The 12,243-nt window shown below is 46.9% G+C and overlaps 3 protein-coding genes across 3 annotated transcripts; all 3 read left to right on the top strand.

The window, feature by feature from the left end:
* The first annotated feature begins 1,782 nt into the window (after window positions 1-1,782).
* Window positions 1,783-4,038, top strand: LOC131879987 (cell division control protein 45 homolog). The gene is made up of 2 exons (XM_059226477.1): window positions 1,783-2,512; window positions 2,599-4,038. Exons 1-2 carry the CDS (start codon window positions 1,813-1,815, stop codon window positions 3,897-3,899), a joined length of 2,001 nt encoding a protein of 666 aa, XP_059082460.1. The 5' UTR covers window positions 1,783-1,812; the 3' UTR covers window positions 3,900-4,038.
* Window positions 4,039-4,290: 252 nt separating this feature from the next.
* On the top strand, window positions 4,291-11,317 carry LOC131879986 (maestro heat-like repeat-containing protein family member 1). Its single transcript, XM_059226475.1, has 2 exons — window positions 4,291-4,598; window positions 5,778-11,317. Exon 2 carries the CDS (start codon window positions 5,780-5,782, stop codon window positions 11,060-11,062), a length of 5,283 nt encoding a protein of 1,760 aa, XP_059082458.1. The 5' UTR covers window positions 4,291-4,598; window positions 5,778-5,779; the 3' UTR covers window positions 11,063-11,317.
* On the top strand, window positions 4,829-5,572 carry LOC131880756 (ankyrin repeat domain-containing protein 49-like). The gene has a single exon (XM_059227451.1). It carries the CDS (start codon window positions 4,829-4,831, stop codon window positions 5,570-5,572), a length of 744 nt encoding a protein of 247 aa, XP_059083434.1.
* Window positions 11,318-12,243: the final 926 nt, after the last annotated feature.

Here is a 12,243-nt window from a genome sequence, read left to right as displayed (position 1 = left end):
CTAAGCTGCAAAATTGAAGAATGTAAGCTCTTCTCTGTCAGTTAGTTCCTGCAAGGACCACNGGGGGGGGGTTCACGGCCTTTTCTTACCGCTGCAGGGAATGTAATCCCCAGCACTATTAAAATATATTACCTTTCAGACTTTACATAATATTTGGTCTACCAACGAGTTCGATTTGGCAGACAGAGCTAGTCCTTGAATGAAGGGTTGATCTGAAATGCAATCTAAAAAACTTGTCCAAGTCTGACTTGAATAATGCAACCGGATCAACAAGGCCTAGGTATGCCCTATAAATATTAGAGGGAAGCAAATTAAACAATGAAGGAGTCCAAGAAAGAAGACAAGTGGACTTCATTGTTTGAACTAGCCTGGATTTTCGAGGGCTTGAGGGTGCTCTCAAAACTCACATTAAGCCTCCACAGTCACTAGAATTGACCCTAAATCCAGGTTCGGGACAAAGCTCATGGATAATTTTGAAGACGTACGCTATCAGATACCTTTCGTACCTTCTCTGAACACTGCAGTCCCAACTTTTTCAGTCTCTCCCAGTACGTGAGCTCTCTCATATCTTTGGTGTTCATAGTGAAACATCATTGGACCTGCTCGACCTTTTGCAAACCTGCTGAGCAAATTGGGACACAAATGGGCGAGGCATATTCAAGATGTGAATGAACAATCAACTTGTACAGAGTTAGCATCGTGATGCTATCTCTGGACTTAAACGTGCGATATATCCAACCACATATTTGAAAAGCTTTACCCACCTTCAACTGGATATGCTCATCAAACTTTCCATTATTTTGGAGGACTGCACCTAGATCTTTCATAGATGAGACCTGCTCAATAACTTTACCTCCATTATCTACGAGTGGAGTACGCAAAGGAGTTGACCAAAAGGTCATTGAGCGGAATTTCATTCCTTTCAGGGCCATATTACTCTTAGTAACCTAAAAATAGATTCTATCTAGGTCCTTTGCAAGGCTAGTGCAATTTTGGCCATTCCTACCAGACACTAACTTTGTATCATAAGCATAAGAAGAGAGACTGGCAGTAATACTAAGCTTTTGAAGCGGGACAAAGAATGTTATAAAAAGGAGGGGCCCTAAAATGGAACCCTGGGGAACACCTGACTTGACATCATGTATGTCACTTAGAGATCCCTCAACCTTAACAATTTTCTTCCTATCATGAATGAAGCTTTTTATCCAATTGAAAACCTTGCCTTGGATCCCAATGTCATGAAGTCTATTCAACAAAAAAGGCCTTGGCAAAATCAAGACAAACAACATCAACTGACTCGTGTCTTTCCAGTCCCTCAATGACTTGCTCTGAATGCTCAATCAATTGGGTAACCGTGCTAAAATGTGCTCGGAACCCATGCTGGCTAGGAGGAAGGACTTCTTTGACTTCAAGAAATTCAACAAGTTTGGAATTCATGATTTTCTCAAACACCTTCGCAATATTCAAAGTGAGAGAAATCGGCTTAAAGCGACGTGTCTCCTCCTTTAAAACATGAAAGAACTGATTGCCATTGCCTCATATATTTTTATTATTTGATATTCTGCGTATTTTTCTTTCTTTTCTCTATGCTCCCGACCAAAATCAGACTTGAAAGTTGAGGTTAGTTGAGGTTTGTCGATTTACCTTTGAGGAAATCGTTGACTTGTTAACGCAAAATACCTGTTGAAATTCAGGAACTCGCACAACTTGGCCTTTTCTAAAACAAAATGGCAAATAAACTCAAAACATTGGCTCCTTCCTCCCCCTCTCATCACACAACGCATCCATTATCGTGTCCATCAAAATTTAATTATGCATCCCATCTGTCACCGTCAACTGAATGTGACCTACTTTTTAGCTCCTCTTTTGGCAAGCCTGTGCCCGAACAACAACATTGATCGAAATCTGGCGGGAGAAAAAACAACAAAAGCAGCTTTAAAGCTTAACACATCCGATTCCAAGTTCGACCCGTTCCATGACCCGCCTCCTGGTGAATCCGCCTCGCGTCGCCATTATCGCCGCGGATGGTGGTCGGTAAATCAGTGGATCGCCGCCATTCTCATTATGTTCATCAGCGATTTACGGCGGGATTTCTTTGACCGACTCCGCCATGAGCGCGTACTTGTGTTGGCCAATCTGGACGTGGATGCCGTATGCTCGGTCAAGATCCTGCAGTATCTTTTTAAGGCCGAGCAGATTCTGCACACGCTCGTGCCCGTCCAAGGCCGATCCGACCTGATTCGCGCCTTCCAAGCCAATGTCCAACCTCAAGAAATCGGTCCGCAGGAAACGCGTTATGTGGTCCTGATCAATTGTGGGGCCACGGTCGACTTGGCCCAGGATTTGGGCCTGTTGAACGACAATGATGAGGACGACGGCCATGCCAAGGGTAACCAATCGGGCTGGGAAGGAGTGGTGATCTTTGTGGCCGATTCCCATCGACCCGTGGATGTGACCAACGTTTATAATGACGGACAGATCAAGCTACTCATGCCGCAGGATCCCGAAGAAGGTAGCTCGATTGAGATCGCTTTCATTCGTGAATAGTGTAAGGGTGCGAGGGCATCTATTTACCTTTCTTTGGTCTTGCTATTACAGGAATTCCAAGTTTTGAGCAAGTGTTTAGGGACGAGGACGAGGATGAGGTTGAGGACAACGAGGAAGAAGACGAGTTTGGCGAGAAACGCTCACGCTTCGATGAAGCTGCCATCTTAAAGCGACGAGATCGACGCATTTGGGAGGAAAGGCGGGCCAAAATCTTATTCGATTACCAACAATTCAGTTATTACGCCCAACCCACCGCCCTCTTGATGTTCGACTTGGCCTGGAAAATGTCCCGGGATTCCAACGATCTGCTCTGGTGGGCCATTATTGGCTTGACCGAGCAATCCATACTCATGAAGAGCGAGAGCGATCAGTACCTCATTCAAATGGGGCAGGTCCGCGACCACGTGACACGGCTCAACAATCGTTTGGATGCGGATACCCTGGCCGTTAACTGCTTAAAAGTGGCCTTTGACAAAGAGCTTAATCTGGTGCTATATCGCCATTGGACCATTTACGAAAGCCTCATTCACTCGTTATACACGGCGGCCAAGTTCAAGATCTGGACCCTAAAGGGCAAACAACGCCTCTCCGAGTTCTTGGCTGAGCTGGGCCTACCCTTGGTGCAATGCAAACAAAGTTTCGCCACGATGGACCTAAGTTTACGAAACGACATCGTGTCTATGTTTGAGAAAATGGCCGAGAAGTATAAGCTCGATCAAATCACATCGGGTACATTCCACGCCAGTTTCGGCTTTCGAAACAAATTCAACGCGCAGGATGTGGTCTACGCCGTGCTCGCCCTCATGGAACACGTCGAACCGGAAACGCCAGCGGCGGATGCGTTCCTCCAAGCCCTCGATTGTCTGTCCCGTTCTCAAATCGCCACCCTCGAAACGGGAATCACCTCGGCCCGTGGGTTGATCACCGTGGTCATGGAGCAGGTTCAGAATTTCTTGGACCTCCGACTTATCGTATCGGCCGGGCCTTTTCTCTATGCAGTCATTCAAGATGGGACGCCTAATGCGTTCTTCTTCTCCCGTCCAAGTGCTCTTTTGCTTTTAGCTCACTACACTTTGAGAGCCCATGTCACCGTCACGAGTAGCAAAAAGGCCAGTTCTTTACCTTTGGTGATATCAACCCCTTTGGACTCGTCCGAAGGGGTGTGCTTAGTGGCGGGCGTGCCTCCGGTGAGTGATCGCTCTCGCAAGAATCTTTTGGGCAAGGCATTTGAGCAAGCTTTGAAGCGGACAAATTCTCGATACCGTCTCGATTATTTTGACACTTCCATAGTTCAATTAAAAACTGAAGACCGCTCCAAGTTTTTTGATGGACTCATATCCTTACTAACTTGAGCGGGCTGGGCTAGCTTGATCTGACTCACCCGGTTCGTTTTAACATCATTTGATTGGGTGTCCTCGATTCTTGGTTGAATCTTTTACCCACACCAATTAGCTCCGCTTGATATTCAATAAAAGTCATTGGAAATGAAAATGATGTCGTAGACATGTTTATTGTAGCCTCACAAACTTAAAAGACTAACCACTCTATCTCGAAATTCCGAAACGAAAGTGGGACATGGCAAAACTCCCACTTTCTGGGAGGGGTTCCAAAAACGATCGCTGCTCATTTCTCGGCGCGTTCAAAGCCTGGCTAGGTGAGCTAATTTACAACAAACTCAACGCGTATCTCCCAAACGTGGATAATCCTCCCACGGCATTTCTCTCGAAAAACCTAATCGGAAGAACGTTTGTTAGGTCCTGGCAGAAATGATCATAGATCACACAACCTCTGCATATCTGATAATATACGAAACAACTGGACGACTTAAAAGTCCATCCATTCCATACAACGTAAATACATCCAGGGAAGGAGCGAGAGAGAAAAAGCTGCACAGGAGCGCCATCACGTGGATCCTTTCGTGGCCAATCCTGGTGGGACAAGTCAAACAAGTCAAAGTTCCCAACCGCAACGTCGTTTCGACTTCGACTCCTTCATGACTTGAAGCCCCAGCCGGCAATTCGGCAATTCAGCCTTGATATCTTCGCATAATCGTAAGTAATCTGGTCGGTCATTATTTGTTCGTCGTCCACCCCTTCCAGCTTTCCAGCTCTTTCTCGCCCTTAACTTAATCTCGATCTCACAAATCGATTGCTAATCCAATTCGGTCCAATTCTGCCTCGTCTCCCTAGCCCAACTCGTCTCTCACGTACTAACCCCCAACGTTTCAGTGTTGATCAACGCCCACCCATCCCTGGCCGCCAGGTCCACGTCATTGGTTAGTATGTCCACCAATGCCCTCGACGAGTCGGGCCCGGCCAGCTCCTCCTCCTCCCGAGCGGCCACGTCCATGTCCTGCCAATGGCAAGAAACCGAGGATGCCGACCAATTCGAGGAACTCCAGCGGGCCATCGCCGACGGCCAGACTCAGAAGTTCCCGGGCCCGGCCTCTCGATCCGGTTATGAGGGGAGTGGCTCCTCGCAGCAGGAAGAGCAACAGGACGAGCGGGAGCCGCCTGAGGATCAGCCCGGTCTCCGACTTTTGTGGGCCGCCCAACACGGCCACATGGACGTGCTCAAGGCCGTGTTGGACATTGATCCCAAGTTGATCAAGTTCCAAGATGATGACGGCTATTCGGCCTTGCATCGGGCGGGCTATTCCAACCGGAAGGATATCGCGCAGGAGCTTTTGTTTCGAGGTGCGGATCTGGGCTCGCTCACCCATGACAGATGGACCCCGCTTCTATCGGCTGCCCGTTGGAACGCCTGGGAGTGCGTGGAGCTCCTCCTCCAATGGGGTGCCAACGTCAATCATGTGAGTGAGAGTGGACAAACCGCCCTCCATTTGGCCACCTTTCAAGGCCAGTCCAAAGAAACCTTGCATCTGCTCCTAGGCCAAGCCCACTTGGAGGCCTCGACTCGGAACTGCCAAGGGGACTTGGCGGTGGACATTGCTTGGCGAAACAACTGCTACCCTCGTTACTTTGAGCTCGTCGAACCCTGTGTCTCCAAACCCGAAGAAGATTAGTGACTCACTCACTTGCACTCCCGCACAATTTAGGGGCCAAGGCATCGAGACTTTACACTTGTGCCTGGAAGTTCTTGTACAACACTTGTCATGTGGCTGTCTAAAGTTGATCCCTGGAATATATACTGCCATGTTTTTGCTCGCTATCAATGGCAAAAGGGATCCTTTAGGCGAGAGATAAACCAGTATTTATAATTATTTTCAGACATGGCTGCCACTACGTTTGATTCGGTTGGAAATCATGTCATGAGTGAAGAAAAAATCATGCGAGATACGATCAATGCCATCCACAAAGCCTCAACAAATGGCGATGAACGAACCCGTGATCCCGCCGTGCAATCCTTAAAAGTGATCGCTATCGATCAGAGTTTACTAGTGCTTCAAACGTGGCTCGATCAGTTTGCTAGGACGAATGGCGGTAGTTCACCCTCGGAATATGCTGCCGCTGAAAGGGTTTATCTCTTACAGTCCTTGGAACAGATTGTGGGCCATTTGGTGGCCCAAAAAGTCGCCTTGGATGAAGATTTGGCCCATCGGGCGTGCGTGGGTCGAATCATCGCCTTAACCACTGAAGAAATGACGCGTCAGTCCGAGGTGATACCGGATGTTCAGAAGCCTTGTTCGAACGTTCTAGTCAAATTGGGAGAGCATTACATGGAGAGGGTCATGGATGCACTCTTGATAAAATTTCAACCCGGAGCCAACATACATTTCTACGTCATACTGTCAATGAGCGCGCTAGCTCAAGCCAACTCCATGGATATTGTGCCATTTTTGAAGGCCATCCTGGGAACGGTAGTGGCCAATTCGAAAACAGTCAAGAAAGAAAATATAAAATATGCTTATGCCATATTGATGGCTCGTTCTAGTGAAGCCATCCTAGATTACCTAGCCAACATCAACAATGCACCGGATCCATCCGTGACAAAAGAACACTTTGAGAAAGAGATCGATTTGATTCATGAGCTTTTTTTCAACGTATGGCTCAACACCCGAGACCTGAAAGTCAAACACAGCGTGTTGGAAGCCTTGGCTCACTCTGCCAAACTTCTCTCCTCCGACAGAATCGCTAAGGTGGCCGCCAGTTCGTTGTCCACACTTATTTCCGCATACAAACGCACTCCAGAACATTATTACGTCACGTTAAGTATAACTCAATTGGTGGATGCCTCGGTGAAAGTCGATGGAGCGCTGTTGGAACCCGTTATGGAGAGTCTCCTGACTGCCTTATTCAATCAGATTTTTTCCCAATCTGCGGCTGACTACGGCAAGCCGCTGACTATGAAAAACCATCATGAAGTGTTGCGATGCTACGATATTCTTGTGCGCACCCATAACTCGAAGTTAGTGGCCGGATTGGTTGTGAGATCAGGCAGTGTGGACGAGAATGTTCGTTTAGCTGCGTTGACCGTTTTTAAACATATCTTAACGAGCTCGTTGCTCGAACTCGAGGACAAGATTGGCGACATTTTTCAAGCTCTTCATGGCAAGCTTAACGATCAAAGCAATAAGATACGCAAGATTATGGCCCAACTCACAGCTCAGTTGGGACGGCTCGGATATTTGAAGGAACCTGAAGGAAAAGATTTTCTGGAATTCGTCGTTAGAATTTGCGCCTTGCCGCCAGACGATCCAGAGACTAAGGCGGCCTTGCATAAAGGCGATGTTAGCTGTGATGAGCTCAGAGAGATTTGTGGAAACATCCTTCAACTCTGGTCGACCAAAGAATCAGCCATGGATGTGGTTTTATGGCCACATTTGTTGGATTACCTCCTTGCGCCTGATTTTTCCAGTGCCGTACCCTCTGTGATGAAGAGCCTGTCGCAGTTGGCCAAAATAAAGAGCGAAGACGATTCGCCCGATTTCGTTGTGGATTTCACCAACTTCAAGTACATCACAGGGCCATATGTTTTGGTGGCTCGTCTCTTCGTTCTGGCTGCGGTGCCATTTCCATCACGACGGGGAGTGCATATCCTCGAGTTCCTGCAGAAATTCGCTCCCAATATCAATAGGCACATTCCATCCTTATGGAAACAACGGATCAGCTTGCTCCAACATTATTTGGAGAAGCACGTGTCTTCTACGTCGAGCACGTGGGACCAAAATCAATGGGAGGAGTGGCTCCTTACCCTCTTGGATGACACGATTGGGGAGATTGGTCTTGAGGAATGGACCTCGGCCTTAGCTTTGAGCATCAACCAACAATTGGCACTCTATAAGCATGACGACGAAGTAAAAGAGCGATGCTTTCTAATGAAGAGCTTTGGCCTGGTGCTCAAAAGGACCTCTGGGAAGCAATTAATTCTAGAACACCTCTCAACTCTGTTTCTCAGCACGAATCAAGCCCAGCATGAGCAACAAATGGCTTGCGCCAGAGCCTTTGGAAGTTGTGCCTCCAGACATCTTCCTTTGGTTCTCGACAAGCTAGAAAGTCTCCTAAAAAGTGGATCACAGAAGCGGAGTGGCTCGTTCTTTGGATTTTTGCGTGATAGTAAAACTGAAGAGTGTCAAATAAGGGCTCGATGCACGATTCTTCTTTGTGTCGGCCAATCCGCTGTGATGAGCTCGAATCTACCAGAGCTGGCCAAAAAGGTGGATGAAATCACTCAGAAGTTCATAATGCCAGCCCTAAAAAGTGCCAATGTGGTACTTAGAGTGAGTGCTTTGAGCGCCATGGCTGATATTGCTCGAGCTCTCCAAAAATATCGGAACGAGAAAGATGCTCCCGAACTGCTTCCAGCCCATCATGGGGATCTGCTTCACGAAGCCATTGAGTGTCTTAACGACTCGACGTGGTCAATCAGTGATAAGCTGGAAGCCCTGTCCACCATTTTCGAGCTCATTCAGATCCCTCCGTTCATTTCCCAGATGATCCGTTGTTCGTTGCTCAAGGCCTGCTTCACTGCGGTCTTCCCTGGGTTGGTCCAACAGTACTACTCGAAAGAGGAGAATTACTCCGACGTGATCAGGAGAGAAGTCCTCTTTAAGCAGGTCGTTGACAAACTTCTGTCTGTCGTTCAAGAACTGTTGCGACAAGAGCTGGAGCAATCGACACTCGACGAAATCTTTACCCTCCTCGAGCCCTGGCTACAGAAAGACAGCTCATTGGCCAAAGAGATGGCCATAATCGTCCTTGAAAAGAGTTTGCGCACGTTCCTAGAGTTGGTTCAATTTAAGGTGGGCTCGCCGTCCTCGTTCGCCCCTGGGCCCTACATTGTGGGGAGCATCGTGCCCCGATGTTTTGATGCCTCCTTAGGCGTACAAAGGGTCTCGTTGGAGTGTATTCAACTGCTCATTAAAATTCTGGCCACGTTTGATGGTCATGCAAAAGAAAATATCGAGAGCATGTTGACCAAGCTGAAGGCATTGTGCGTCCTCAGCCCCATGGCCGAAAGGGAACCTTTAAATGGGGAGGTCGTGTCTCGGCCCTTGTCCCAAGTCCTCTGCGAACGTATACAACATTCCCATCTCTTGCCACTAATTCATAGCCTCGTCGAGAGCCTTACGGATGACTCCCCCAACAGTGCGCTCGGAACAAGCATAATTCTCGGTCGCCTAATTGAGTCGAGGGGCAATGAGCTGTATGAGCAAGCGCCTGACCTCGTACAAGAGATCCAATCCAAATTGAAGCTCCATGAGGGATGTGCCGAGACTCGTATTCGTATGCTCACATCCATTCGCTTGCTAGCCGCTCTGAACAGTCGCTGCGTTGTGGAAAGACTTTTAATTAACGGCCCACTCCCCATAGATGACAGTCTGGATAGCATTTGGAAAGTTTTGAGCCACGATTCGAGTCTGGCCCAAAGCGCACTCAAGCAGCTCTTGCAACAAATCAACTCCAAAGTGGATATCTATTCAGAGCAGAAAATTGATCACTTGAGCTCGCGACCGGTTCGATGCGCCCACCACTTGCCCTTGGCCTCAATCTCTGCTCTGAACTCGTTGTTCCAAATGAAAGAAATGGAACTCCTTTGTGAGAGTGAATTTCCCGTCATCTTTGTGTCCCTCATATCAACCCTCTCCTGCTATGTAGGAGTCCAATCGGTCGAGAAGCCGAATGCGTCTTCTTCGACTACCTCCTCTCTTCGTTCTAGTACTCACTCGAAATCGATGAAGACCTCCTCTAGTCCAAGTGGACTTTTGGTTAGCCAAGAACAAGCCAAGTTGGAACGCATCGATCCATTCGAGAAAGCCAAATCTGCACTCCAAGCCTTTCTAGAATGCAAAGGCCACGAGTCGGCGGTAATGATCGTCCAAAACTTTTATCAAAGGTACCACACCAATTTTAATCAAGGAGGAGATATTTTCTCCGACCTTGTCTTTGATCTTGTCCAGAACATCATACAGGACTATCCTCAACACCTGCCGAAACTCATGCTTGAATTTCAACCTCTTTTGACGTTGCCTTCTGTTGGGCGTCGAACCGTGGCAGTGGCTTTTTCTTGCCAACTCTTGAAGACTGATACGGTCGTTGATTGGACTCTTTACGATGCAGCCGTCGAAAACTTATTGGCCGGGCTCAAATCTTCGTTGGAGCCCAATCACGAAGACGAGGCAATGAGGCAGCATTACTTTGACTCCCAGGTTCGGATCAAGATCCTCTGTTTGCAAGGCATCTCCCATTTTAGGTTAAGCAAGCGAGAGGAGGTTGAGAGTGGCTCCAAATTTGGCCCTCTCCTGCTTACCTCGTTCATGGACGTTATCGGAGACGACTTCAAGTCTGACTTGAATCAACATGCTCTGAATGGACTTTCGAAGCTTCTCGAGGCCAACGCTCTCTCCGTGGAAGAGGTGCAGACGGTGTTGTCTGAATTGGCCAACAAGGTCAGACCTTTCTTTGATTGCGGTAACCATGCCGATTCAACCGCGGCCATTCGATGTTTTTGCCTACTTGCGTCGTATGCGGCGGACGAATACAAAGACATTTACTTGGATCAGGTTCAGAGCGTCTTAGTGAGCCTCTTGTTGCACGTAAACGACGACGTGGAACAGATTCAGATTGTAAGCAAAGAAGGGCTTCTAGCCATTCTCGAGGTGTTTGCCGCACCAGAGGGAACCAGTGAAGGCCATTTGGGATCGCTCGAGACTCATTTGAAGTCCTATTCCGCAGCCACCTTCAATTACGTACGATTCCTCTCGGATCTGGCCCAGCACGAGCTATTCCAGAGCCATTGGATGAACCTGTTCCCCGCTTATATCGAGTCAACCACTCGCTATTTCCAAAGTTCCAATCCTAATTTACGAGCCAGTGCTGTATGCCTTCTAGCGACACTCTTGGGGCATTGTCAGCCCTTGATCCTGGTTGAAATTAAATCTGACTCGATTTGCCAAGGGCTGGCCAAGATGTTGTTGGATAAGAGTCCCCACGTCCGAACCATGGCTGCCACTCATATTGGAAATGTGGTTGTCACCCTCAAAGGAGGACCAAAGAGGCTCCCATTTGAGGTTCGAACTGCCGATACGAGTCAGATCCAACCTATACCCGAGTAAAGAATAGTTAGTCAACCGTTCATCTAATTCATTAAAAGACCAATACCCTTGAAGATGTTGTCTTACTTCTTGCAATCCTGCTGCTCTTTTCCCCTTATTTGCGAAGTTCAACAATGTGTCTGTGATTTTGCCAACAAGATGATAACTGATGTGCAACGACTTCTCTTAGTCTTTGAAACACCGACCTGATGAGTAAGAGATAAAATTCATAAGTGATACTTTTTTTATTTTCAGTGAAATACACAATCAATCAGACATTTGGTTTTTATTATTAGTTAGTCGAATCCAATCTCGTCGATCTCAAACTTGCTCGTTTTCTTGACCTTGAAGGAATTTTTTTACCCTCGTTTGAAGTCAGATTATCAGCAATTCTGAATCGCTCAAGTGGTCCTCTCTAAGAAGAGAAAAGGATAAATCGGTTCCTCTTATTTTTCAACTCCAACCGAAAGATTGTTCTGTTTTGACAAGCTCGAACAAGACATATGCTAACCTATCCTTTGTACTACTGACAAAGGGACTCGCTCAATAGACGAAAAGAAACGATCGGAACTACCATAAGCTTCGCTCCATGGGGCTTTTTGTATCATACTACGGTTTGCTCATTTGATTATGTTAATCTAGATTCTACACTACATGCTCCCGCTGGAGAATCAATTGCTTTGGTTTAATGACGAGTCTCAAGCATTGCAGCAAGTATCCGTTAGTTTTGTGACGAAATGAGACCTTCTACGTCTGCTATTACTGGAACGATTTTCTTGCACCAATGCCACTCAAAGCTTTGATGTGTGCGAGAATGGACAATTGACAATAAAATAGGAGTAATAAGTATCTATAGACGAATTACAATTTCGAATTTTACAGACTTTATTCCCTGGTGTAGATACACAGTTGTGAGGTTGAATTGGACGTTGAAAATGTGAAAATCATTCAGATAATGCATCTGTTTAATTTAACATACGCAACACGAGCTACTACAATACAACACACAACATCTTAAACCTTCATCAAATTTAAAAAAAAAAAACGAAAAAATTAACGCAGTGATTTACGGTCAGTTAAGATTTCAGTTCGGATTCGGTTATGTTTCTTGTTGACGGAAGCACAAGCATTAAAAAAAGGGATGACTTGCAAATGATTTTCCAATTTTGAGAGCGAGTTTTAGGGGATATTCGTGCTATTCT

This window comes from Tigriopus californicus, chromosome 5, assembly GCF_007210705.1.
Source record: "Tigriopus californicus strain San Diego chromosome 5, Tcal_SD_v2.1, whole genome shotgun sequence".
Classification (NCBI taxonomy): Eukaryota; Metazoa; Arthropoda; class Copepoda; order Harpacticoida; family Harpacticidae; genus Tigriopus; species Tigriopus californicus.
This window is presented reverse-complemented; position numbering and strand designations above follow the sequence as displayed.